General features: G+C 39.3%; 1 protein-coding gene across 3 annotated transcripts in view; it reads right to left on the minus strand.

The window, feature by feature from the left end:
- Window positions 1-27,638, minus strand: part of RASGRF2 (Ras protein specific guanine nucleotide releasing factor 2) — a 205,051-nt gene that overhangs the window by 53,536 nt on the left and 123,877 nt on the right. For 2 of the 3 annotated variants that reach the window (XM_075932213.1, XM_075932212.1), the window contains exon 18: window positions 5,438-5,544. In XM_075932213.1, coding sequence (XP_075788328.1) covers window positions 5,438-5,544 — 107 coding nt within the window. Of the gene's footprint in view, window positions 1-5,437; window positions 5,545-21,599; window positions 21,681-27,638 lie in introns of all 3 variants that reach the window. The other variant, XM_075932211.1, reaches the window with a different exon arrangement.

A 27,638-nucleotide genomic window follows, 5' to 3' on the forward strand; every position in this document is an offset into this window, starting at 1 on the left:
ATCTTCATGAGTATATGTGTATAAATGGCAAGTGGGTGTTTCAAAAAGGCAACAAGAGAGGAGCATGCTCAGAGTGGTACTCCTGCCCACGAAAGCTCATGATACTATCTACATAATAATGAGAAGTCCTGTGGCACCTTATAGACTAGCAGATTTATTGGAGCATAAGCTTTCGTGGGCAAAGACCCACTTTGTTAGATGCCCACAAAAGCTTATGCTCCAATATATCTGTTAGTCTATAAGGTGCTACGGGACTTCTCTTTGTTCTTGCAGATTCAGACTACCCCTCTGATATTTATCTATATAATGTTAATTTCTAAGGTGCTACAGGACCACTCTGACAGGGGAGCTGCTGTGTATTTTGTTGTAGAGTGCACATGGCAGGAGTAGGTAAAATCCAATCTAGTTAGTCACCAAAACAAACTAAACTATCATCTTTACGGTAAATGTCAGAACATTTGGATTATGGCCCCTCTTTAAGAGAATAAAATCCATCATTTACTAACAATGAAAATAATGTTTCAAGTGGTCATGTCTGAGGTAAGCACCTTTATCATTTGATTTAGTTGTTCTTGGTGGAGCTCTAGATTTCACAGTATCTTAATGCTTACATGTTTTTGTCACTTTGGCAATTTTATAAGCCTTTACTGAATCTATCTGAAGCAGCGGTGTCCAAACAGTCTCTGGCTTATGGGATATGCTGTTATTACAAATTAAGGTTGTGAGCCATGGCTGTGTCAGGGCTACCAATCATTGTTGCCAACTTCTAATGCTTCCTTAGCTAGACTATGACTCTTTTTTGCCTTTCCCCAGCAATCCTTATTCCATATTATTACTTTTTGGCACAAATTAATCAAACATTTCTGCTACATTTTCCCTCTCCCTAGTCACTTAAGTAAACAATGCAGAAACAATACACAGAGCTGAGCTGCTGCAGTGTGCAATACCCATCCTGTGCCAAAGGCCTGACACTTTCAAGAATCTACTGCATTGGAACATTGGATTAGAAGAGTTGAAAAATCAAACTATATTCCTGAGGGAAAAAAAGGCAATGAAGTACTAGGGATGCCAGCTATAGTTTCCACTTTAAAAATACAGTTCCTGGCTTTGATACAGACTCCTTGTGTTGCCTTGGGCAAGTCTATTAACATTTATTTGCATTGCAATAGATCTCAAAGTCTCCAACTAGGAACCTGCTGTGTTAGGCACTGTGCAAACATCTACTCTCTCTGTATCTTAATTCCGCAGGGCTACATCTACACTGGCCCCTAATTCCGGAAAAGTCATGCAAAGCAGGTAAGTCAGAATAGGGAAATCCGCGGGGGATTTAAATATCCCCCGCGGATTTAAATAAACATGTCCGCCGCTTTTTTTCCGGCTTGGGGAAAAGCCGGAAAAAAGCATCTAGACTGGCGCGATCCTCCGGAATAAAGCCCTTTTCCGGAGGATCTCTTAGTTCTACTTTCAAGTAGGAAAAGGGCTTTATTCCGGAGGATCGCGCCAGTCTAGACGCTTTTTTCCGGCTTTTCCCCAAGCCGGGAAAAAAGCGGCGGACATGTTTATTTAAATCCGCGGGGGATATTTAAATCCCCCGCGGATTTCCCTATTCTGACTTACCTGCTTTGCATGACTTTTCGGAATTAGGGGCCAGTGTACACGTAGCCAGGTGTAAAATGAAGGTAATAATACTTCCTTTCAATCACCCCTTTTCTGACTTGTCTACACTGTAAGCTCTTCAGTACAGAGACTTCCTTACAATGGCGATGTATAGCACCTAGAACAAAGGTGCTCCAGTCTTAGTTGGCATGTCTAGGTGCTGCCACAATACAAGTAATAATTAGCTTACCTATTTTAGCATCATTAATTGCTACTTAACGTTACGTAATAAGGACTTTTTACACATCTGTTTGGAGATTATTCCTACATCCTCCAAGTTATGTGTTGATTGCTACCAGTCTGACTGGATATATTGTACCAGGGAGAGTTATAAAAATCTGTCTTTTTTTATTTTCTTGAATTACTCCAAGTCTGGGATCTGAAAGAGTTGGCTATGTGTGTCAATATATTCTATTTGTATTTCTTTAAAATCACAAAGGCAGAACTTGGGAAGTCAGAAATATCGATACTTAACAGGAAAAGCAAGATTTTGAAGATTTTTTCTTGTTTCCATACAGCAAAGCTCTCAACTTGTGTTATTCTGGATCTGTCTATATAATTTATAAAGAACACTGATCTCGATAAGAGGTACTAGTAGACTGCCTAATAGCATTTAAAATAGTGAGTTCTCCTGGAATAAGCAAACGACTAAGAGCCATTTTCTGTTCTAATTATAACTCTGTCACTGAGTCTGTGTGTGGCCTTGAAAAAGTCATTTAACCTTTGTAGTTTATATTCTCTATCTAAAAAATGGAAACAATCGTACTTATATATCAGCCTTCACAACTGTCATTTATTTTTCACAGTAAACTCAAAATGCAAAACAATATAGATTTTGATGTTAAGAATAATAAGCCACAACATTTATCTTAACACATAACCTCTTAATTAAAAAAAAGCAATCTCTTTGTCATTTTAATGAAGGGCAGAGATTTCAAACAATGGGCATGTGTAGTAGATAGCAGTCTCTTTTTAGCACACCCTGATCATATATATATTTGTTAAGGAGCTGTTAAACCATCCAAGACAAATCCTTATTACAAATGGCTTATGACTAAGTTGATGAAGCTTGTGATATTATATTGTCTCAAGGCTGAAAGACAGCCTAAACACTTGCATCCGAAGTTTTTTTTTTTTAATGTAGCTTAAATTAAAGAGCAAAGAAAGAGTTCAGGAGTTGACAATTTTTGCTCATAGAGTATGTTTACACAGGGATAAAACTGCCACAGCTGGCACTGGTCAGCTGACTCAGACTTCTGTGGCTCAGGCTGCACACCTGAAAATTGCAGGATCCCAGAACTCAGGCCCTATCCCAAGCCTGAATATCTACATAGCAATGTGTTAGGCATGGAGCCTGAACCCCTTGAGCCCACCACAGCTGACCTTTGCCAGCCTCACATTTTTTATCCCTGTGTAAACTGTCTGTGTTTAGTGGCTGCCTATGCTCTGGAATCAGCGTATAATGATCTCACTAATGTAACCGTTGATTCCACTATACTGGTAGGGAAGCTAGTGTAGGTTCGGTCAACTTTCATCATTTTTACTGCTAGGTTAATTTACCAAGCTTTTAATTAACATAGTGGTGAGATCTGTTGGAGCCTTGTATACACTAGGATCCCATTGGTGCTACTAATTGTTTAGATAGTAGCATGAGTTTCAGGTTCTCTGGGGCAGAGAATGTCTCTTTTTGTTATATCATTTGTTCCTCGTCTAGCACAATGGGACTGAGGCCCCCGTGTATTGTCATGATACACAGTAAAATAATAATAGACACTTAAAATTCCCAACTGAACCCAGCCATTTAGTCCTCAAATGGTTTTAATCTAACAAGTAACCAATGAGAACCTGGTGCATCCACCAGCCTGGCCAAACAGTCAGTTTATTTCTGAAAATTCTAACTGTCCCACCATGCTTGCGGTGTATAGCAAGATTTTATTTTATCTGATTTTTTTGAGTGATAGCCAGGGAAAATAAAGAGAAGGAGCTGTTGAAGGATTAGAATTGATTAATATTCAAAAATTCCATAAACCCTATATATAAAAATAATACAACAAAAGGATAGAGAATTATAGGTGGGGCTAATAGCACCACCCATAACTATGATTGCCCAACACTTCTCATTCTAAGATATTTTTTAATTGCTTATTAACTTTACCTTAGTTTAACTGTCTTGGTTTCCATTTTCCATACTTTTCATCTGTCATTGATTATTATTATTATTGCCATTTATTTATCACTATAGGAGCACCCAGCAGGGCCCTGATTCTGCCTGAGATCTTTTGTGTTGCTATACAAACACATAGGAACAGATGGTTCTTGTCTCCAAAGAATTTATAATCTAAAGATAAATTGCTGAGCTTAAGGCCTCCTGTTTCCCCACTGGTCACTGTGCCTTGCAGAAACAAGGAGTTCTACCAAGTCCCTTGACTTCAGGGCTGCCTGAATTCTTCAATCAGCTCCCTTCCTTCTAATCCCAACACACATTTTTCCATCCATTCTTTTTAACTTGGGTTAAATCCTATTAGGTTACCAGTAACCTGCTTACTTTTTAACTAATGCTTTTTAAATGGTATGTTCTCTATCAACCTTTCACTTTAAATTAAAGTTTTGTCCTGGGAAAAAAAGAAATGGACTTTGATACAGGAGAGTGCTGGTCAGTTGTTCCGTAAATAAACTGCAGAATAAGTGTTCTTCATCAATGCCGACAAAATAGTACCTAATAGTCACTGGCTACCTATACTATTTATTTGTGGCTTTAAAAATGCTTCATGCATTTCTATATAGATCTCCTTCTCTATTGTTTAACTGTTTTTAATTGAATTCTTATAAAGTTCTACAACATTTGTTTCGTGTGGCCAAAAGGAGAGTGCTGTGTATGAAATTCTGTTAGTTAATCATGTAGTTTTTTCATTCAGTACAGTTTTACCATGACCTGATCATGTAGTGTATTGTGCAGGAATTTGTCTGAGCACACTGTTGGATCAGGGTCCATCTCTGCATCTGTTAGATATGCAAATACACAACTATGTTCATGTACAAATAATTTCAATAACTTCAATAAGTGTATTTGAACCAGAACTGTTTACTGCATGTACACTGATTATCTAAAAGATAAAACCAGATTTGTTCATTATTAAGGCACTGTCTGAAATAAATAAAATAGACAAGAATCTTCAGGACACAGGGGTCAGGAAACAGTAAACAATATTCACTTTAACCCAGTCAGACATTGTTGTATAAAGTATTATGGGGATGTTATCTGCCTTCCTCTGAAGCATCAAGTGCCATAAAGCTTTAAACACTATCAGGCAAGATATCAAATTAAATGGTACAATGGATATGGTAAGGCCTATATTTTTTAAATAACTGGTAGTTTTTATTATTATAATAAATATAGCTGTTATACAGATTTCTTCTAGTGTTTTTCCCACTATTTCAACATGCTCTACTATAGTAATGCAGCCTTGCAAAAATGTACAAGGTGAATACTTTTATACCTGTGTAAGAACAGTATGAAGGATTCTTCATGTATGCAACAATATATTTTAATGCATAAAACGTCTATGTTATCTTTATGACACCATCTTCTCACGCAGTGTAACTTCAGTTTGACTACTGCTATATATACAGCAGAACTGCTCAGAAGCATTTTCTAGCCAGAGTTGAAGTGATACTAATTATATGTCTGGACTGAAGAAATGACCATGAGCTTTTCCATTTGCAAGTCACAGGAGGAGAGCTCATGGTGGAATTCAAATGTAAAAGTGGAAATGAAAAATACCTGAGAATGTTTGGAGACCCAGTGACGCAGGACATTGAGGACACGGTTAGTGGCTGCTCTGCGTATTATGAACTCTTTGTCACACATTCGTTCAGAGTTGTTAAATCCTGTAGGAAAAAATAACCATAATTACACATGAAACTAAAGTGAACCTTTAAATCCTCAATATGTATTGTTAATATTTCTGGTAAAGTGAAAGCATACAAGACATTTCCATGTAATGGAAGAAAATGGACAGATGCAGAATACGTCAAATATCATTTGGGCTGTAGAAATGTTGCTGCAGGATTCACATGAGATAATTCCTCCCTACTGTAGCTAAATAGTTTCCTATTGTGCTTAGTTCTCAGTAATAAGCTGAGAGGTTGTCTGCCTGAGTCAGGTGAAAAGATAAGAAATGGCGGGGAGAAGGGCAGGCGAGAGAGAGAGAGAGAGCGTGGCATGGGCTAGAGAAAATGAGACAGGAAGACAGACTGAAAGAAAGATGAATCTGGTTTTGAAAATGGAAGTTAAAGAAGAAAATAGGGAACGAAATGACAAAAATGTAAAGGAGAGAAAAGTCTGCCAAAGAAATGTCCCTTCATAAAAACATGACAGTACTGTTCAGGCTGTATCAGTCAATAAAGAAAGCCCTCCGTAGCATTCTTTAAAAATCGGTGTGATGAACAAGTGGGAGGAGAGTAAGAGGAGACATGCTTGCACATTGTCACCAGGTCTGCACTAGACCTGGAAGGTTGGCTTAAGGTACACAATTCCAGCTATGTAGAATATATAGCTGGAGTCAGTTTACCTTAAGCTGAGCTTGGTGGTATCCACACAATGGAAGGCTGAGGGGAGCAAATGCTTCCATCAGCTTCCCTTACTCCTCACGACTGCGAGGAGTATAGGCGCCAGCTGGAGGTGCCATATGTGTTCAATTTATAGGTCTATACAAGACCTGCTAAGTCAAATGCCAGAATGCCAATCTCTGGCGTGGTGAGTGTAGACATGCCCTAAATTTGACTTCCTTGATTTCAAAGTTAGTTTGTCAACTGTCATATCCCTATAGCTTTTTATGTTTGTTTCCTACTGTATTTGCTTAAGAACACATATTTTTAGAAGCATGCCTAGACTACCTAGATTTCTGTTACTATTTCTTTCTGCAGTTCTCTAGTAGGGTTGATTATAATATACTATATATGCTAGTGAATATAAAATTTGTATGCTTCAAGTACTCAAAGTATTCAATGATTTTGGATTTTTTTTATTTAGGAAGTTCACATTATCCATCCTAATTGTAACTGTAGGTTACCTGTTAGGTTCAGTCTTTGATTACATTGCTTTTGATGTCCCTCACAACTGAGTCCTATGACCATTCTAGATGATTTCTCCTGTATAACAAGCACTTTAAAAAAAATAATAAATCTATTCAAATAAAAGCAGACTCTAAATCCCCCTAAACTGTTGTAAAAACAAATGGCAGACCAAAACTTCTATATGTTGTGTGAAAAGTACTGAATGCATATTTTGCTCTGCTTTTGTTTGCTTTTAAAGTCAAACCAAAACCAATCATCTGTTATAGTTCCAGAAAAGTGCATTGAAAAAAGACAGCTAGGTCCTGTATTTTATACTAAAGATTAGACTTCAAACCTAAATTTGTTTTACTGAATTATTGTACCGTGGCTGATATTTAAGGAACATCAAAGGAAATTTCATATTAAAACATTTTCAAGAGTTTAATTATCCATAAACAGAACAGCACATAAAATCTCAGTGGTTTTAGCCAATAAAGGGTAACCTAGGTAACATTTCTCTGCTAAATATCTATTCCTTTCACAGTTAACCTCTTGAAGAAGCAATTAGGCATATGTATTATAAATTGTTCAATTAGCCACTACTGCAGCACTAAAAGTCACAAAAATGATACATTAAGTCTACAAAAATCATTCCTACTTCTACTTTTCTGCAAAATAATGGGAAAAAAAGAAAGAAAAAATGAAAACCCTTCAAAAATCTCTACTTTTGTGCAAACTCCACAGCCTTCTCTTTCCTCACCCCAGCGTTTTCATCAAATTTTAAAGTCGTTAGTTTATTGCACAACTGAGGAGTAAAATTCCATCCAATGAACTGATGGCAGTAAAGCGGAATCTCAGAATTATGAATGCTCCAGGAATGGAGGTTGTTTGTGACTCTGAAATATTTGTAATTCTGAACAAATATTTATAGCTGTTCTTTCAGAAATCTGCAACTGAACATTTACTTAATAGATCTTTGAAACTTAAATATTCAGAAGCAAAATGCTGTTGCTTTCTCTTTATTTTTTAGTAGTTTGTGTTTGACACACTACTGTATTTTTATTTATTTGTTTGTTTATTATTGGTCTCCGCTGCTGCCCAGTTGTGAACTTCTGGTTCCAAATGAGGTGTATGGATAACTGGTCAGTTCACAGCTCTGGCGTTTAAAATGTTGAGCTTTAATTGTATTTAGCTTTGACCCTGTGGTCCTACACATGAGGAGCTCCCACTGAGAGTACAGAAAGAACGGCTGAATTGTGATGTGCATGTTTAAGAGGAAAATTTTGTCTCAGATCTGATTTTTCAGTGTATGTAGTTTACTTTGGTTTTCCTTAAGTTAAGTTGTGTTAATCTGCCCCCCTCTTCCAAGACTCAGAGAGAATACTTGTCACTGACTGTTGTCTTCTGCTAGAGGCAGGAAGGATGGTTCTAATTTCATTTTTACAAGTTTCTCAAAATTTCTTGATAATTTGGGCCTGATAGCACCTGCAAGGAGGATTCAATAGTCACTATTACTGTTTGGAAGGAGGTGACTATAGCTTCAATTGGGAGGATAGCTCGAGCTATCTTTGTCTTCACGGGCAGACAGGTTGCCTGAAGGCGGGCATATCTTCCTCTCCTGCATTTGCAGATCAGAAAAGTGCTTGCCCTTGCTGCTGAGCTCCAGCTGGCAGCATAGAGTTCAAGGTGTGTTTTTTTGTGCTGTGGGGGTGTAATGTGGGGAGTGAATGCCAGCAGAATGCACTAGCGTACTCAGGAACACATTCTGCATTGTCCAGTCCTCTGGTGAGTGGCCAAGTAATTTAATCTCATTTCCCCCAACTGTAAGACAAATCAACAATGCTTAACAATCTCACAGGAATGTGTTTCTTTCTTAGTGCTTTTGCTTTTTGTAGATTGGCTACTGTCCACATATCAAAACATTATGATTATTGTAACCACTACAATGCAGACTGATCATCACAAGGAAACAGATGAGTAGATTAGACTAAATCTGAATTCTCTTAACAATGTTACTGCTCTCAATATATTGAATATCTTTTAAATATTTTTGTATACACCATCTCACCTATTAAAAATAGCTATTATTTCCTGAGATCCATTTTTCAGCAGCATTTTTAAAGCACCCGTCACTGTATGGTAGTATTTACACACATACTACCTGTGCTATACAAAATTAATTTCTTCTTTCTGGTCACGTCATGTGTATTTATCTATGGGAAGAAGTGATCTAGCCCCATTGCTTTAGGCTTGTGTTCCCCAATGGGCTGTGGGCCTGCTTTGGGAAAGCTGCTAGCGGGCTACTCCACTTTGCATCCTGTGAATTCTTGTGGCTGGAAACGGTGAATGGGAGCTGCTTTAGATAAACAAAGCCGAGCAGCCTGCTAGCAGCTTTTCCAAAGCAGGCCTGTGGCCCACTTTGAGAAATAGCACTTTAGGCTATAGGCTCAAGTCAACCATGTACTGAACATCTATAGGTGCTGAAGGTTTTCCATTCCCCAAACATTCAGTGGGAGCTGCAGATGCACAGCACCTCACAGGAGTGACTCAGTACTCAACAAGGTCAGATTCTGTACCATCAGTAGTACTAAAATTACTATACAAGTTCTATGGAACAAACTGGAAGTACTACTTCAAAAGAAAATAAACCAGTTAAATCTTCATCTGTAAGGTTCATTATATATGCTGCTTAATATAGGATTGATTAGTTTTTGGTTGCTGCCATATTCAAAAATTTCTACAGTTGATAACTGCAATAAAAGTAATAATGTGATATAATTTCCCAAACAACAGAGAAACAAATATGAAGATGATTACAGGGGGCAAAGTAACAGATCTCTTTTAGCTATTAGCAATTCATATGTTAAATGAAACAGATTTAAAAACTTTAAGGGTGCAAAATGAAGCAGAGAATTCAGGAAATGCCAAGGTTGAGGTGGCCTGTGAATCTTTGACTCTGCTCTCTTGTGTGCATGCATTTTGATATAAACTTTAATTATGAGCATATGCCCTTATTTCCACAAAGTGACTGCTGATTTTACACCAAGTGCAGCAGCATAGCTGAGGCTATGGGTCTGTTCAGCAGAAAGTCTTCCAGAAACAGGAAGTCAGAAGCATAGGCTACCTTTAAGCTCTGTGGCACCTGAGGTCAGAGGCCTGGAGTCAGCTGACACAGCACACAAGATAGGCCGGTGCAAGGGGTGCAAACTGCATCTCCTCTTTGTTCCACACACATGCCAGTGAAAGGGAATTCAGGTCTATGAGCTCCATCTACTAAAGAAGCATCTATTCTCTCTTTGCTACGAGGGACACCAAAAAATCCACAGGTAACTACAGCCATTGCCTGATGGAACTCAGATAATCGACAGAGATGACCTGTTTCTCTCAGAATATTCTCCCCGGTAACCAACTGCTTCAACAGTTTTGTTTCCATCAGTTGTCCCATACTATGACTTAGCCAACAAAGGAAGAAGATTCAAAGCTGAGTCTTACATTGCTTTTGGCAGCAGAAAATACTGCAGAAATTAATGCTTTGATTTTTAAGGGAGCAGCTGCTTCCTATCTCTGTTCCTCTGCAGCTGGCCACACCATTTCCCAGCAGGTGAAGGCTATCATCCATTGGGGAGGTGATGCATGGAGCATGCAGCATAGCTTTTCCTCCTATTCTATTCAATATTCTCAGCTATATTTGTCCATGTTTCCATTCTTTTGCTATGCCCCAAGCAGAATATTCTCCTGCACTTTTCACTTGTTTCCTTAGCTAACCTTTTCCTGATATTCAGGCTGAACTTTCGCAAGCTCCACAGAGGCCAAGCTGCAGTCTCACCATACAACACCTTACAGAGAGGCTCCAGAACTAGTATTTCTATCAGCGGTCTTGCTTGCAGCTCTTCAGTGAGATCCATTTCCAAGGAACAATTTTTCCCAGTGTCTGACAGAAACATATTTTGTTACTACAAATATGGCCTCTTAATACAATAGGACTGCTTCAGGCAACATCTCTCTCAAGAAAGGTGATGGCTGGGAGACAACAGCTAAAGTGGGGACACTTGTTGGATCATGGAGATACAGGTGCAGTGACAGTAGGTATTTAATCTAGCAGCCAAAGATATAAGATCCAGTGAAGCTAGGCAAATTCAGACAGACAATAAAGCATACAATTTTAACAATGAAGGTAATTCACTGTTGGAAAAATTACCCAGGGTCTTAGTGGATACTTCATCAGTGGCGATTTTTAAATTAAGGCTAGATGCTTTTCTCAAAGATATGAAAGTTCTATGGCCTATGCTATGAATAAGGTCAGACTAGATGATCCCAGTTGCCCCTTCTGGCTTAGGAATCTCTCAGTCTGGATAGCAGTTTTTACTTCTATTCATCAATAAAAGTATAATTATGAATCGTTTGCTTCAGCACACATTTAAGAGCACATTTGACAAGTTAAAGATTTGTGTTTTTATCTGTTATATAATTTTACAGCAATAATTGGCCTTAGCACATTTCCATAGGAGACTGTTAGAGAGCAACCATTAATTGCCACTTGTAACAAATCTGAGTTGCTAATAATTTCTCTTTCTCTTTCATTTCTTTGACTATAATATCAAGGTACTACAAACTAGCTGAAGTCTTCCAGTGCTGGAAAAGAGAACCGGTCATATTAGCTAAGAGAGAAAGAGAGTATAAAGATGAAGAACTTAATTTAGGGAATATGGACCACCATGTCTAATCTATAATAGAATCATTCCTCTTTAGTAATTGTCAAATACATTGTACTCTGTATCATAATGTGACAGTTAATTCAAGCTTTGTGAGACTTGAAAGTAGGGATTATCAATTCTTGGTCCCGAGCTTGGGACCATTGGGAATAAAACACATTTAACATCCATCACATGAGTCTTTTTGTTTATATATTTAGCACATAGCCAGATTCCTCAATAGAATTGTTCTGATGAGTGACTGCCAAAAAGCAAGAAAAAAATAAAGACTACTCCATGTCTTTCTGTCTTTTAATTTTACTATAGATCCTCAGGATATATAGAATCCTTTTTGGTATTGTTGAAACATTTATATTTATCCTCCCATGTCAGAAATAATTTCAAGTATACATATGACTCTTTTGCCAAAAGCCTCCATGCAAATACAAACTACTAGTAAATCAAATCAAGGGATTATAGTATTAGTAAGGTAAATCCCATAGGGTTCACGCAAGCCAGCTGATGAACAGTAGTAGTAACACATACATTGTCACTATAGCTCTATTTTACTTTTTTGCAAAATACTGCAAAATTATAAGACAATGGACATTAATTGACTACTCTGAAAAACCCTTGTTTTAAATCTCTGTAGTTAGGAAAAATACTCTGTGTGGAATATAATGCAAAGGCTAAGCAGTCTGGGTCATTTGGAAACCAATCTGGCTGTAAACTAAGAGCTAACACCATAAAGGAGGTTTAGGCATTGCAACATCTATCTCCAGGGGTAGCCAATTAAATGGATGCAGTTTAGTAAACTGCTAATGGAGGGGCAGCTGGACCTGAGTGGGACACCATGCTCCAGTTTGCAATGCTGGGAGTAGGAAGCCAGGCCCAGCCCCAGGGGATAGGAGCTACTGCTGTGGAGTGACTTCAGTGGATTAGGGCACTTCCACGGTCTGCTTGATTTGTAGCAGGGACTTGAAGACGGGTCATTCACATTGCAGCTGGCTGCGCTAGCCAGTGGGCTATAGGTTACTGTGTCCTTGAGATCTCCCAATCTTTCCTGTTGAAACTGCTCAATTTTGTATAAATAAATATTTATTGGAGCAGGGATTTGAACATACAGCTCTTACACACCACATCAGTGACACAAACAACACACTGAAGAGTCAAATTCTCATATTTCCTTCCCCTCCTCATGAATATTTATTATACTACACAGAAGAGCTACAACAAGAAAAACTGAAAGACAAACACTCCAGAATACTCAACAGACTGATGGCCGAGCCACTCTTATGGAGAACTCATGTGCAAGTCCACACTCTAAATCAAGCAGAGCAGGGACTCATACACAGGTTACCCATATGAGTGTCCTAGCCCCTGCCTATGAGATATCGTAGGACACATACACACCATCCAGCCAGCCCTTAAAATGCTCAACTTGCTCGCCATACTGTCTTTTCTGAAGGGTAGATACTCACAGAGCAACTCCATTGGTTCAGGGCCAACAAAGAGTGCCTATTTTGAGAATCTAACCAAAGTGTATGTATAAGGGATGGTTCTCAGCAGCTTGCCGGGCACTAACAAGATTTAGATAGCTTTGCAGATGTCTACCAGCAGAAACTTGGGCAACTATGGGTACTCAGGTGCCTACAAAGAAAGGCAACAAGTGAACAAGATATATCAGTGGCTCTTAAGAAGGGATGGTTGACTGCGCATGTGGAGTAGATGCACTGGCACATGCCAGCTGCCCCATGTGCCCAGCCTACCCAGGGCACTGCTACTAAATTCTCCAGCTAGAAACACAGCGGGGCCCCAGACATCTGAGGTGGAGCACCTACAGGGACACTCCTCAAAGGGGAACCATAATTCTCCAGGGAAAGAAATTATCGAATTAGGAATTTATTCCATTATACCTATTTTCAATAAAGACTCAGGTCAAAATTTTCCAATCTGGTATTTTAAATAAGTTTCCTTAAATCCATATATAGGCACTAAAATAAAAGTGTCTTGCATTTCAAAAGTGCTGAACATCTTGACCGTAGGTCCAAAATTGCCCTAACAATAAATATGTACTGACATAATTCTTTTACAGCTCTACTAAATAGTAAGAAGGAATTTTTGTGCTATGTAGAGGAGAAAAAAAGATAATACAACCCTGGACATATTTGATTTAGTATCCTGACAATTCGATTATCTTCAAGCCTTTCACAAAGCTCTTTTATTTATTTCTTCATAAAACTGAAATTGCATGCAGTATTATGGAGGTGAGTTTGATTACGGAGATTACCCCAACCAGGGCCAGCCTGAGCCATTCGTGCACCCCGGGCCCCGGGAGCACAGCGCCGCCCCCGGGAGTGCGACGCATGCACGGCCCCACCCCCAGGCACGTGATGCCCCCTGCCACCAGGTGCCCAGCGCATGTGTGGCACCACCCCGGGTGCACGGAGCATGCGCGGTGCTGCCCCCGCCCGGCCCAGCAGCCTCGCGCAGTGTCCCAGGCGGTCGCCTGGCTTGCCCATACCTTGGGCCGGCTCTGCCCCCAACCCATACAAAACAGAGGATAAATTGAATTCCCTCAATATGTTCTTAAAAAGCACTTCAAAAAGTTTACATTTTGAAATACTAAGATTTTAACTTCCAAAATGTTGAGGAAAGTATTTCCTCAGACCAGGAATATGGACTTTGACTCAGATATACAGACCTGGAGCCTCTATCTCTGTATGTGCAGAAATGATTTTGACATAAATTTATCATCTGTGTGTGTAAGGATTGTAGTATATGAGTATTTTCAATAAGAGAATAATAGGAAATAATTAAACAACCACATCTGTGATAACTACAGCATATCTTGTATACATTTTATTTACTACAACAATTATTTAAAATTATGTTTGAACTATGCTATGTGAATAATCACAAAGGTGATAGCATGTCAAGTAGTTGACACTTTCCTTGAAGTAGTACTGTCTGCCAAGTATGTTTGCATATGCTCCTGTTAATTCTCTAAGTCTTAGGGGATCATCTAACATTTTTCTCTTGCTGATGTACCCCTGCATTTCAATGGCTTGCCAGCTTCTGATTTTAAACTAATCAGCTGTCATTGTCTAAGTTATTACTATCAAATGCATGTTCTTAAGCATGTCGTTAAGCCATACTGTCCTGTCATTCCTCAGCAATCATAAAGTATAATGAATGTTAACAGGTTCTTCCTGGCAAATGGGGAATCTTCTTTTCTGTAACTACTTAAAATAACAACTGTTGAGTCCACTAAATAAAGTACATCTGTCTACAAAACAAGCAGCAAGAAAAATCTTATGGGTACAGGAAGCTAAGAGAATGGACCAATTGGGAGGCTGCAAGAAATGTTTTTATTATCAGCCCATAAAACAAGCAGCTTTACGATAATATAAATAAACATGAATTAGAGAGGCGTCATTTTATCTCAAGTTGAGAACAGAAAAATTCTTTCTTCTCCCTGCTTCACAAAGCTCATCACGGCTCACCTCTCTCTGCACAAGACAAGTCTGAGGAAACTATTGAAGAAGCTCAGAAAGCACTCACTTTTTCCTTATACATACAGGATGTCTTCAGGGAAAAGCCAACTGCCTATATGAGGGGAGCAATGGCAATTTGCCAGAAACTGCAACTCTCTAATCATGGGTGCCACTCATGGAGATTATAAGTACATCCAAACAATCCTTGCTTATGCTCCAAAGAGCATTCAGGCATATTTTCCTCAGCTATAAAAGAGCTAGGTTTCTAATTTCTCAAACTGACTGATGTGTTGCATAATACCGTGATGTTTTTGAGTTCAAACTAGGATTCACACATGTAGTGGGGCTACTGGTATGACAGCAAAATGTGTTATTTATTACAAAGGTGAACTTCAATGTTCTCTTCCAATTATAATTATAATTTTAATTCAAAGTTACTACTTTACAGAAGCTGCGCAGGGAGGTTCATTTAGCCATTGAGATATCTAGAATTGCTAAGCAACACTTTTGTTAAATTCAAACTGTTCCTGATTCAGGAACAAAAAATAGAAGCTTATTCAAATTCATCACACAGTAGGTGAATGTCAAGGGGAAAGGCATAATGTTCATGGATGCTGGATTAGAAGACAGATTCAAACAAATTAATGTTTATCTCTATTTTCATTTCACTCCTGATTTTCCAGTAAAATTATCCTTTGGAAAAAGACAACACAGGCACATTTCAGGGGGACAGAGATTGAGGGCGGGTTGTCAAAATCCAATGTATAATGCAAAAGAAGTTCTAACTTTAACTGTGGTATCACTACTGGGATTCTAGAATACCATAAAAACACAGAATATTCACTGCAGTTGACTGGTCATTGCTATTAGAATCTTAACATTTGCATTCCCCGACTTTTGAAGTTGTAAATGTGCAAACCCTCATTATCCCCACCCCATAAATTCATTAGGCAGCACAAGTAGGTGAATAATATATAACTGATCATTTGTCATAAATTCTTTAACAGAAGACAATATTAGCTGTTAAATTATTCAACACATATTTTTCACCCAGCTCCACTAGGAAGTTGTGAATCAAGATGGTGAAATCAAAAAGGTTCAGCAATCAGATCTGGATATTTATCCAAACCAGCTGAATCTGAACAATTGGACTGGGAATCTCTTGAAAACCTACAACATGAACAAAATAAGGTTAAAGTTAAGAGCACCTTCCCACTCATTATAAATGGCCTGCATGACATAATCATGACACTTACTCATGAGTAGCAATCCCATAGTATACATATAAGCAACACGGGATTTTTGTTTCTTTTTGAGGCCATGATTTACAAAAGATAAAGGTTTCACACAGCTCTTCTGCTAAGCAGAAAGGACTCCCAGTTCAGGAGAAGCAATTTTTAAGTGTAAATTGACTGTCATTACATTTACGCCAGTATACCAAAGACTAACTGGAAAAAGACCAATATTTTCTGGTTTCAGTTTGGCTATGAATATTTTTGCACAATACTAGAAAAATAAAACCCCACTTGTTTATATGAACAAAGATTCTCTTTGTCTCTATAGAGCAATATTTTCATGTAAACGTGGACATGATTAGAATGCTAATTTATTCACTATAACACTTAAGTTGTAGTGTTATACACTATAACACATGTATCATGTGAACATTTGACCACTGTAGACCACCCATACCAAGCCCCAACCATACAGAATAATAATTTCCTCACAAGATTTGGAAGAGTTTGCAAATCATTTGCTGTCTCTTCTCTCACAATATAAAAATAATATTCATAATTTACATCAGCCAGTTTACTAATTTCCCCAATGACGTATGTAGGACCCATATGTGATACAATCTGGTGGCACTGTGTCACACTGTCACTATTGCTTGGTAGCAAGGAAATGTTTTACTTCTTAAAATTTCCCTCACTGTAGGGAAATTATATTTTTCATCTATCTATAGCAGGTATAGTTGAAAAAAGTACCCTGTTGGCACACAGTGAAGTGTGCTCAGATTTTGTGAAATACTGCAAATGATCAAAGAAACTATGGAATTTGATGCAATACAGGCTCTACAACTGAGAAATCAATGCAGTCTATTGGACTATGTCTAGACTAGGTAGAATTTTCTAAAGAGGATATGCAAATTCCCAGGGAATTCTTCTTTCAATCTCACTTTCAAAAGTGGATCTTTCAAAGATGAAAGTAGTCTGGATGCATTTTTTGGGGGGGAAAAAACCCTCTTTTTCGGAAAAAAAACCCCTGCTCTTCCATAAAAAAGGAGGTTTACACTGTTTTTTTGAAAAAGGGTTTTTTCAAAAAAAAAAAAAATGCATCCAGACTACTTTCATCTTTGAAAGATCTTCTTTTGAAAGTGAGATTGAAAGAATTCCTCTTTCGATAGTAAGATCAGAAGAAGATATTCAAATTCCATGGGAATTTAAAAAAAACCCCATAGTTTAGACATGCATCTTCAGAAGTCTGTATGCACATCTCTAGATGCACTTGAATTTTAACAGGTTGAATGCATCTGGCAGCAATATATAAAGCTAACATGTCCCCTCTAGATACACTCATTTTATACACAAATTACTCTGTTCAGAGGCTCTCTTTTGGATCAGTTAGCAAAAGCTGTGTCACTCAATTGCTAAAATTAGAGATTATGCCAGAACAAACAAAATAAGACAAAAATATTATCACATTAGGGAGCTAGCTAGTGGTTTCATTGATCGTAGAATAATAATGCCAGTCACAACCTGAAAGAGCTTTAATAACACTCAAAAATTATGTTAAACTTTATTATGCTAATCGTACACATTTAATAATATGGTTAATCTTAATTAGTTTGTGCTTAATTAGTTTACCAGAATGGAAAAACCTAAATGTTATCTCGTGGAACAATATGTAAATCTAAGTGAATTGTGAATTATTACTTTTAGACAAATAAGTTTGCCAACAACTGTAAAGTGCATCAAACAAGACTAATTGTAACTGCAGTGTCAAACATCCACCTCAGAAAATGGATCTCTCCTTCTGAGAGATTTCATTTCTACAGACATACAATTTCAAAGTAAATTTCTAGGTTTTATTGCTGAAGAAAAGGTTACAAAAAGAGTTAAGTGTGAACAAGCCAAAACTCGTGTTAAATTTTCTTGATATGCTTCCAGCCACCTGAAACAAGACCTTTCAGATGTAAACCTCCCCCACTCATAAATAAAAAGAGAGATACAAAAAGAGTCCTAAAATATCTAGCATTACATTCTGCTCCCACTGAGTGATTCTAATATAAAACCAATTCTACTAGCCTAAAAGTTTAATTATTACATATTCTGGTGTTTAAGGGCCATATTCTAGCCTCACTCTCTGTTATCAATAAGAAATTTGCTATGGATGGAGGGTAGTATATGGCCCTAATTTTGTAAGCCAGTGTCAAAGAACATAATTCAAAATCAGAGGGGTAGCCGTGTTAGTCTGAATCTGCAAAAGCGACGAGGAGTCCTGTGGCACCTTATAGACTAACTGAAGTGTAGGAGCATAAGCTTTCGTGGGCAAAGACCCACTTCGCTTCCACATGCATCTGACGAAGTGGGTCTTTGCCCACGAAAGCTTATGCTCCTACACTTCAGTTAGTCTATAAGGTGCCACAGGACTCCTCGTCGATAATTCAAAATGGAATTAGGCCTCTTTCACAGACTACATTTGACACCACTGGACAATAAGATACAAAACATTTAGATTTTGTTAGGTGTGTTGATAAAAATGAAAACTGAACAGCCCCCAGTTTTCAGTTGATCTGTCTCAGAGTGAAGTGCAGGTGGATATTTCATTGTACATTCTGAAATATCATAATCCACCTCAAAGTGAATTGACTGCATTTAGCTCCTACCAGCTTGAGCTAGCTGATTAACAGAGTGGCTTTTGTATTTGCTCAGAAGAAAAATTTTCATACTGGCTAAAGATAATGACTGTGTTTGTATTTAGTTCATGTAAGCAGCAGAAAAAGTGGAAGGCAGAACACTGCAATAAAGAAGAGATGAGCTGACATGATTTCATTTTTCAAAACCAAAACCAAGGGCAATTCAGATTCAAATTGCAGTTATTGAACCAACAGTACTCAGCAGTACAAATAAGTTAGATTTGTAGGGGAAAATTTCTAGAGACCTTAATACAGGTTATAACAGACTTATGGCAAAGTGCTAGGACAAAGTCATAATTCTGTCCCAGAATCATAGAATCCTGGGGCTGGAAGAGACCTCAGGAGGTCATCGAGTCCAGTCTCTGCCCAAAGCAGAACCAATCCTAATTAAATCATCCTAGCCAGGGCTTTGTCAAGCTGAGACTTAAAACTAGTAGGGATGAAGATTCCACCACTCCCTAGGTAACCCAGAACCCAGTGTCTTTTTGGGAATGTCTACTCTGCAAGGGAATGTGTGATTATAGCACAGGTAGGATACCTGTGCAACTTTAAACTAGCTAGAAAGGTAATAATAATAATAGCATACACATGGTGGAATAGGTTTCAGTTTGGACTAGCAACCATGGACCCTGAGGGTGTATCTAGACTACGTGGAATGGTTGAAAGAGAATATGCAAATTCCACGGGAATTTGCATATTTTCTTCCGATCGCACTTTTGAAAGTGGAGCTTTTGAAAGTTAAATTAATTAAGACAAGGCTTTTTCGGTGAACCGTCCTCTTCATCAAAAAGCCGCTCTTCCTCCAAAAAAGAGGTTTTTGACGAAAGCTCCGCTTTTGAAAGTGCAATTTCCTGCAGAATTTGCGTATCTTCTTTCGACCATTCCCTGTAGTCTAGATGAGCCCTGAATGGCTTGTATTCTGGTTGGTAGCCCATGCTGTCAAGGCTCTCACAATATGTCACCTTCTTCTTGTGAAATAATTGTATGTTTTTGACAGCAAATATGAGTGTTAGAAGGAAGAAAGACAGCCATGTAGCATTTAGCATCTTGAAAATAATGGCCCAAGTCAGCATTTTTTAAACTGAACTGCACAGACCCTGGAGGGAACTCCTGACTGAGCAACTCTTCCCCTTCCTTCCTTCACTCTCTCCAGTGCTTTCTGGACCCCACAGTTACCTACCTGCCCTATATCCATGCAACTCTCAGTGCCCACCAGTTCCCTGTGGTGGCCTGTAGTTGCAGGGGTGATCAGGCAGGCTCTGTGCACTATGCCCACTCAAGTGCTGGCTTCATTTATTGGGAACTACAACCAATGTGAGCTGCAGAGGGCAGTGCCGCTAGGCGTGAGGGAAACACATGGAGCCTCCCTGGCCACCCATGCACCTAGGGACTGAAAGAACCTGACGGCAGCGTGTGGGAGACATGGTAAGCATTACCAGGACTCTGAACCTCCTTTTGTGCCCCACCCCTCTACCTCATCCTGCAGTTCCATCTTGCACCCAAACTCCCTCCCAGAGCCCTTACCTCCCCGCATCCTAACACCCTGTCTCAGCCCAGAGCCACCTGCTCTTCATTGCTGGCCACACCCCAGAGCCCAGCACCCAGCTGCAGCCCTCACATCACTCCAGCATGCCAGCCCCTTGCGTCTGCCCGGTGGCAGAGAGTGGGGGTTGGGGGAGAGACAGAGCAACAGAAGGAGGGAGGAAGGGGCAACCTGGGGGTAGAACTGGACCTTTGAAAAGGAGCAGGGAAGGGATCCCAAAATTTGAAATCAAAATGGAGGGCCATGAGTTGCTAAAGTTTGAGACCCACTGGCCTATACAACTTGGAAAACTTTGGAAGTGGGAAAATGAAACTAACAAGAATATGCTTAACCTACACGTGAACCAATTTGGCTGAGATAAGCATATATGTTCAGCTCATTTTACATTCAGTATATTTGAATGTATCCAAACTTGCTAAGGCTCAAAATCCCAAAACAATGTACTAGTATAATTTCTAGTTCGTCTTGTTTCCTTCAAGTAGGAATGAGTGCATGTCTCAAAATATTCCTAATATTTCTATTGAAGCCACTGAAATCAGCTATGCAGAAAAATGCAAAAAATATAGTGGGGAGAAGACAGAACGATTTTGGCCCAAAATTTATGTTTTGTCAGAACACGGTCTCTATTACCTATGTTAGGTAGAAATGATTTGAAGATAAAAGACTCCACTATTAATGTTAATTGTTTTTCTCTGTCATGTTGTTTAAAATAAATCCTTGTCACAGCAGAGCAGCTTACCTGCTTAATTGGCTATATATGCATCAGCTACATTAACATTATTAAAGATTTTAATTCTATTGTGAATATCTTCTAGTGTTCTATAGGGAACCTAGATGTTAACTGCATCAAAAGGTATATTGCCATACAGAGTGTACATCTGCTAACATACACTCAAATGTATCTTACTTCTTTAAAAATAATTGTGTGATATTCTTACTGTATCAAAGAAAAATTTAAAGATCAATGTGCAATAGAGAAAAATAGTATATAAAATAATAAGCTGAGGCAAAAAGGAAAGGAAAAAAAAGGAAAATTCTGAAATCCCCACACATATTAACACTCGAATAATAATACTTCATACACACAAATACTACTACTAAGCATTTGTACAGTACTTTGCCTTCTCTGGGCACTTGTACAGACATTAACTAATTAATCCTTGTGATCATAAATGAGTAAATACCCGTATTATTATTTTCATTTTACAGCTAGGGAAACACAGAAAGATGCAATGACCTACCCATGGTGGCAGATCCAGGACTAGAATGTAGGACCCTCTGAGTCCCACCCATGTGTTCACTCCTCCAAACCACATTGCCTTCTAAAAATGAAAAAAGAGAAAAGAAGTAGGGGAAAAAAGGACTCATTATCATTGTTCACTACTTCATTATCCTTCCAGTCACCTTGTCTTGCAGTTTGGTGTCTTAAGCCTGGTCTACACTGAACAATTAGATTGGTTTCACAACGTTGATCAGGGATATGAAAAATCCACAGCCCTGGGCAGTGCTGTTAAGTTAGCCTAAGACAGTATTTGGTCAAAGAAAGAATTCTTCCATCTATCTAACTATTGCTTCTATGAGAGGTGTATTACCTACACCTACAAGAGACTCCCTTTCTTTGGCATAGGAAGTGTCGCAACAGCGCAGCTGCAGTAGCATGTTAAGTGTAGATGAGCTCTTATTCAATCTCCTCTCTACTTTTCACCACACACGTTTCTTCTTCCCCTTTCTTCCCCTCACCGCCAGTAAATATTTTAGCTGGCTGGCCAGCAGCCCAACTCAGTCATGGCTTGTGACAGGTCTGGGACCTATCCCTGCTGCAGCTCTGCATTTTAAGTGATTAGGAACCAGGCAGGCAGGCAGCCTGGCTCACTTTTGGCTTGTGCCGGGTCCGGGAGCTCAGACCTCGCCTCTCCAGACAGGGGCTGCTGCCACCCTGCACTGCTGCCTCTATATCAGCCAGTCTGCAAGGGGAGCTAGTTTTTAAACTGGCTCCCCTTATGGACTAGCTCCTGCCTGGCACCCCAAGCTGCTGCCTCTGATACAGAGGTAGCAGCACGGAGTAGCAGGGGGCTCCTCAGGAGTGGGATCGGAATGTACTGGCTGCCAGTCCTGTCCCTGGGGATTACAGAATTGTTGACTAGCTGATAAGAATTCATAAGGTTAATCAACTATTTAATTAACTGATATTTATCATCCGTATCATGCAACGCTGATTTTCCCATACTTCCCCCAAGTTTAGAACAAATTCCTTAACCCTGGTGCCTTGGAACTTCATTCTCTTCCCCTAAACTCCTCATCAAACTATTTAGTTTGATATTCCCAGTTCTTCCCCCAATTTCAATATATCAAATATTTTTTTAAGAACTCAAATTAACAATTAAACATGTGTCATGCTCTTTTATTGTTGTAAGCCTTGTACCTGCATACTCCTTTCCCTCACCTTAATAGGCATCTCTTAAAGGATAATGTCTATTATATATTGTGAGCACCTTATGTATAGTATAATTAGGCCTATATTTTTATTTATCTTTATGGTGCCAGGAACATCTATTGCACAGTATAAATAATAAAGAAATGTGTCTATTTCCTTGAACATAAGGAAACAAACAAACAAAGGATTAACATATACTGAGATTTAAAGACTAAACAGTGGAATAATTATTACTGTTGTAACAATGGTATCTATCCTAAAAATAAGACACAATCAACAGCAGTAAAATCAACACAAATTATAAGGAATTAAGAGATATAAACAAGAGAAATAAAACGACGAGGAGTCCTGTGGCACCTTATAGACTAACATTTATTGGAGCATAAGTTTTCATGGGCAAAGACCCACTTCGTCAGATGGTCTTTGCCCATGAAAGCTTATGCCCTAATAAATCTGTTAGTCTATAAGGTACCATAGGGACTCCTCATCGCTTTTGTAGATCCAGACTAACACAGCTACCCCGCTGATAAGAGAAATAAAGTTAGCATAAAACAGTGATAAAACACAAGATCATGAAAATGGCCATAGTAGGTAAGAGCAATTATTGCAATTCAGCGGCTGGTGCCAGATGTTTTAGAGGGAGTGAACAGAAAAGGACAATTTATGGAGTAATCTATCCCCTTTCATCCAGTCCTAGCTTCTAGCAGTCAAAAGTTTAGCAACACCCAGATCATGTGGTTGCATTCCTGACCATTTTGGCTAATAATTATTGATAGACCTCTTCTCCATGAATTTAGCTAATTCTTTTTTTAACCCAGTTACACTTTTAGCCTTCACATTCACCCTTGGAAGGAGTTCCACAAGTTGAACGTGTGTTATATGAAGAACTATTTCCTTATGTTTATTCTAAACCTGATGCCTATTAATTTCATTGGGTGACTCCAGTGTTTGTGTTATGTGAAGGAGCAATTAAAACTTCTTTATTAACTTTCTCCATCCCATTCATGATATTATACGTATCATTCTATCATAACAAGTTGCCTATTTTCCAGTCTTTTTAATCTTTCCTCATATCAAAACTGTTCCTTTCTCCTACTCATTTCTGTATTTTTTCCAATTTGAATGCATTTTTTTGAGACTGGATGAGCAGAAAGTGCATGAAGTATTTGAGGTCTGGGTATCCCATGAATTTATATAGTGATATTATGTTATTTTCTGTATTTTTTTTATCTATTCCTTTCCTAGTAGCTCCTAACATTCTGTTAGTTTTTACTGCTGTTGTACACTGAGCAGATATTTTCAGAGAACTATTTACAATGACTCCAAGATGTTCTTCTGGAATGGCAGTGGCTAATTTAGATCCCATCATTTTGTATGTATAGTTGGGATTACATTTTCCAATGTGAATTACTTTGCATGTATCAACATTGCATCTGTCATTTTGTTGCTCAACCACCCAGTTTTGTAAGATTCCTTTGTAACTTTTTGCAGCCTGCTTTTGACTCAACTATCTTAAATAATTCTGTATCATCTCCAAATTTTGCTTCCTCACAGTTTACCCTTTTTCCCAAATCATTTATGAATATGTTGAACAGCGCTATTTACCTTGCTCCACTGCGAAAACTGTTTATTCTGATCCTTTTATTAAATTTTCAAGATATTTGCCTGGCACTGAAGTTAGGCAGAAAGTTCTAAAATACTGAACCACCATAATGCTAGTGCGCCACATGTGATCAAAGTCAAAACCAAAGGAATCTTTCCTGAACTACAGGAACAAGTAAAAAAGAAAGACGTTACCACCTTTGTTGCCTTTTTGCTTCGTGAGTGAAAACCCCATAATTTTGCTGCATTGTGGTTCAATAATACCAAACAAAAGGAGCAAAATGTTTTGCAGTATGAATACAATTCTGCAAATGCAAGCTCCCATTGACTGTGGCACCCTCTAACAGCTGTAGGCACTATATTAAAAAGGAAGCAGTAATGACTCATATTTCAGGTACATAGAACTTTTCATTGCTGTTTTTATTGGGTTTGATTTTGGTTTAAGGATACCAGCACCTAAATTGTTTGAAGAAGAATACTCCCTTTTTTCTCATTCATTGAAGATGGAATCGTACACACAACAGCCTCATTCACTACAACACAATCCTGACTCATTTATAGAGCATTGTCCAACCCGTGTACTAAATGAGGCAGAAATCCTGTGGAAAAAATATTATATGATCATATAATTAAAGGATGTGTGTGATTGGTCGGCCCCGCCCCGCACTCCATACCCAGGAAACCACCTGGCTCAGGGGGTGGAGAGGGCCGCGCCCATGCCACCCTACTGGGCATCCTCCCAGGAGGCCCCAGGTATAAAGGACTGCAGTCCTCTTCAGTCGGGGTGGACAGCCGACGGAGCAGGAGCGAGGGCCCAACCTCCAGAGCTGCCGACCCATCAGCCAGAGAGGGAGTCGCCAGGCCTTCCGCCGCAAGGCCCTCGCCGGGCTCGGCCCCAACGTCGGAGCCGCCAGCCAGCCACATGGGACCCAGGCACCGGACCTGCCACTGTGACCCCAGACGCCGAGCCGGAAGGTGCTGCTACAGACACCTGGCTAATGCCCACAGGTGGGACCGCTGCCGACCAGGGGAAGGGAGTAGGAAGTGACTCAGGGCAGGGAGCTGGAAAGGCCCCGGAGGGCTCGGCGCGTTGTGGGAAAGGACCGCCCCCTTCACTGACCCCCGGCGAGAAGGGGTTTGCCTAAAGGACTAGGCCTCAGGGCCTGCATATTTCCAGACTAGGCCCGCGGGCCGTAGTTCCCTTAATATAGGGGCTGCGTACTTTGAAACTAGACCAGAGAAGTCCGAACTATGCCCTGGAGGCAGGCTGCCCACCCGACAATGTGTCAGAATGAATACACACCAAGGGGGGAAGAATCAGAAAAACAGAGCTGCAAGGGAAGTTATTGAGTCTTGCTCCCTGTATTGTGGTAGGACCAAGTAAGACTGGACCATCTCTGGCAGGCATTTGTCCAAATTGTTTTTAAATGCCTGAGAGATGGGGACACCACCACCACTCTTTGTAGCTTATTCTAGAGCTTATATGCCCTACTAATTAGAAGTTTTTCCTGTAACTAATCTAAATCTTTCTCACTAAAAAGTAAGCCCATCTTTTTCTACATTCAGTGGACATGGAGAATCATTAATCAACATTCTCTGTAGAACAGCTCTTAACATATTGGAAGACTTATTAGGTCTCGAGTCTGAATATGTCCAGTTTTTTTTCAACCTTTCCTTACAGGTCCAGTTTTCTAAACCTTTTATCATTTTTGTTGCTCTCTTCTGGACTCTTTCCAATTTGTCCACATCCTCCCTTGTAGCATTTAGCATCATGAAAATATTGGGGCTTTGAGGAGGACTTTGAACAGGGAACAATGAAGCTAACAAGAATATAAAAAATCTACATATGAACAATATTGGCTGAGATAAGCATACACATTTTATTGTATGGTTTACATTTTACTTTCTTATATTTTTCTTTTATAATACAGACGCTAAACTAAGAAACCTAGTCAATTGGCTGTACAAGTGAGATTTATTTATAATTGTTTTAGTGGGATATCTTTGTATTTTGAGAACAATTTTGGGGATTAATTTTTTTAAAGTATATTACTTTGTCTAGCAGAAATGTAGGAATTGGTACAGAGAGGTAGAGAACACGTGTATTTCCAAAGAACATGCTGATGTCCAGCAGCATCTCTGTGTGTCAAGGCTCATAATGATCATGAAACTGAATATGGCCAGTTTACGGTTTTCAAAAATCATAGAAGGAGATTAAACAGTTATAATGTAGAGAAGCCAGTCAATATTCATCACAGAAATTAATTGAATGAGAAGTGTATTCTCTTTTCAATGTGAGAAGACTTTGAACAAATAACTCTGATCAAACAAACCATCTTAGTTTGCACATTAGTACCTGATCTAAAGTGTATTGCAATCAGTGGAAACAATATTATTGCTTTTAAGCCCAGGATTTCAAAGTGGTTTACAAACAGAATATGTTAGCACTCTGCAAAGGAAGCAGCTAGTACTTTACAGCTAGATAAACCACAACACTGAGACATACTCACTCTTGGTTAGACTAGCATACATCTAGAGTAACTACATTGATTTCAATGGGGCTACTCTGGATTTACACATACATTATGCAGTATGAAATTTAGTTCAGAAAAGTTAAGAAATGTGCCCAAGGCCACAAAGTAAGGCAATAATGAATTTAGGAATGGAACCTAAGAGTCCTGAATTACAATATTTCATCTAATCACTAGACCACAGAGCTTTTCTCGCAGAATTTACAGACTTACTTACAGTCTGTCAATTACATAGCACATAAATACTACACAAAAAGATAGAAAATGAGACCTGTTTCATCCTCCTTCTTCAATACTGTCAAGTATATCTAGTACGTCCTGATCATCTACAGCTCCCAATGAAATATCCATTCAGAATGGAAGCCTGATTATTCCAGGGAATCAAATACAGGCAGTCCCCGAGTTATGCGGATCCGACTTATGTCGGAGCCGTACTTACGAACGGGGCTTTTCTCGCCCCGAGGACGCGGGCGGCGGGACCGCCCAGACGCGCTGAGGTCCCGCCGCCCGCATTCTCCAGGGCAAGAAAAGCTGCTCCGCGTCTCCCTGGTCTGCTGGGGGGAGCCCCCCAGCAGACCAGGGAGACGCAGAGCAAAGCCGCAGAGGACGTGGGCAGTGGGAGCGCCCAGACGCGCCGCGGTGCCGCCGCCCGGGTCCTCCGCATCTTTGCTCTGCGTGGCCCTGGTCTGCAGACCAGGGAGACGCGGAGCAAA

This window comes from Pelodiscus sinensis, chromosome 6 (assembly GCF_049634645.1).
Source record: "Pelodiscus sinensis isolate JC-2024 chromosome 6, ASM4963464v1, whole genome shotgun sequence".
Taxonomy (NCBI): Eukaryota; Metazoa; Chordata; order Testudines; family Trionychidae; genus Pelodiscus; species Pelodiscus sinensis.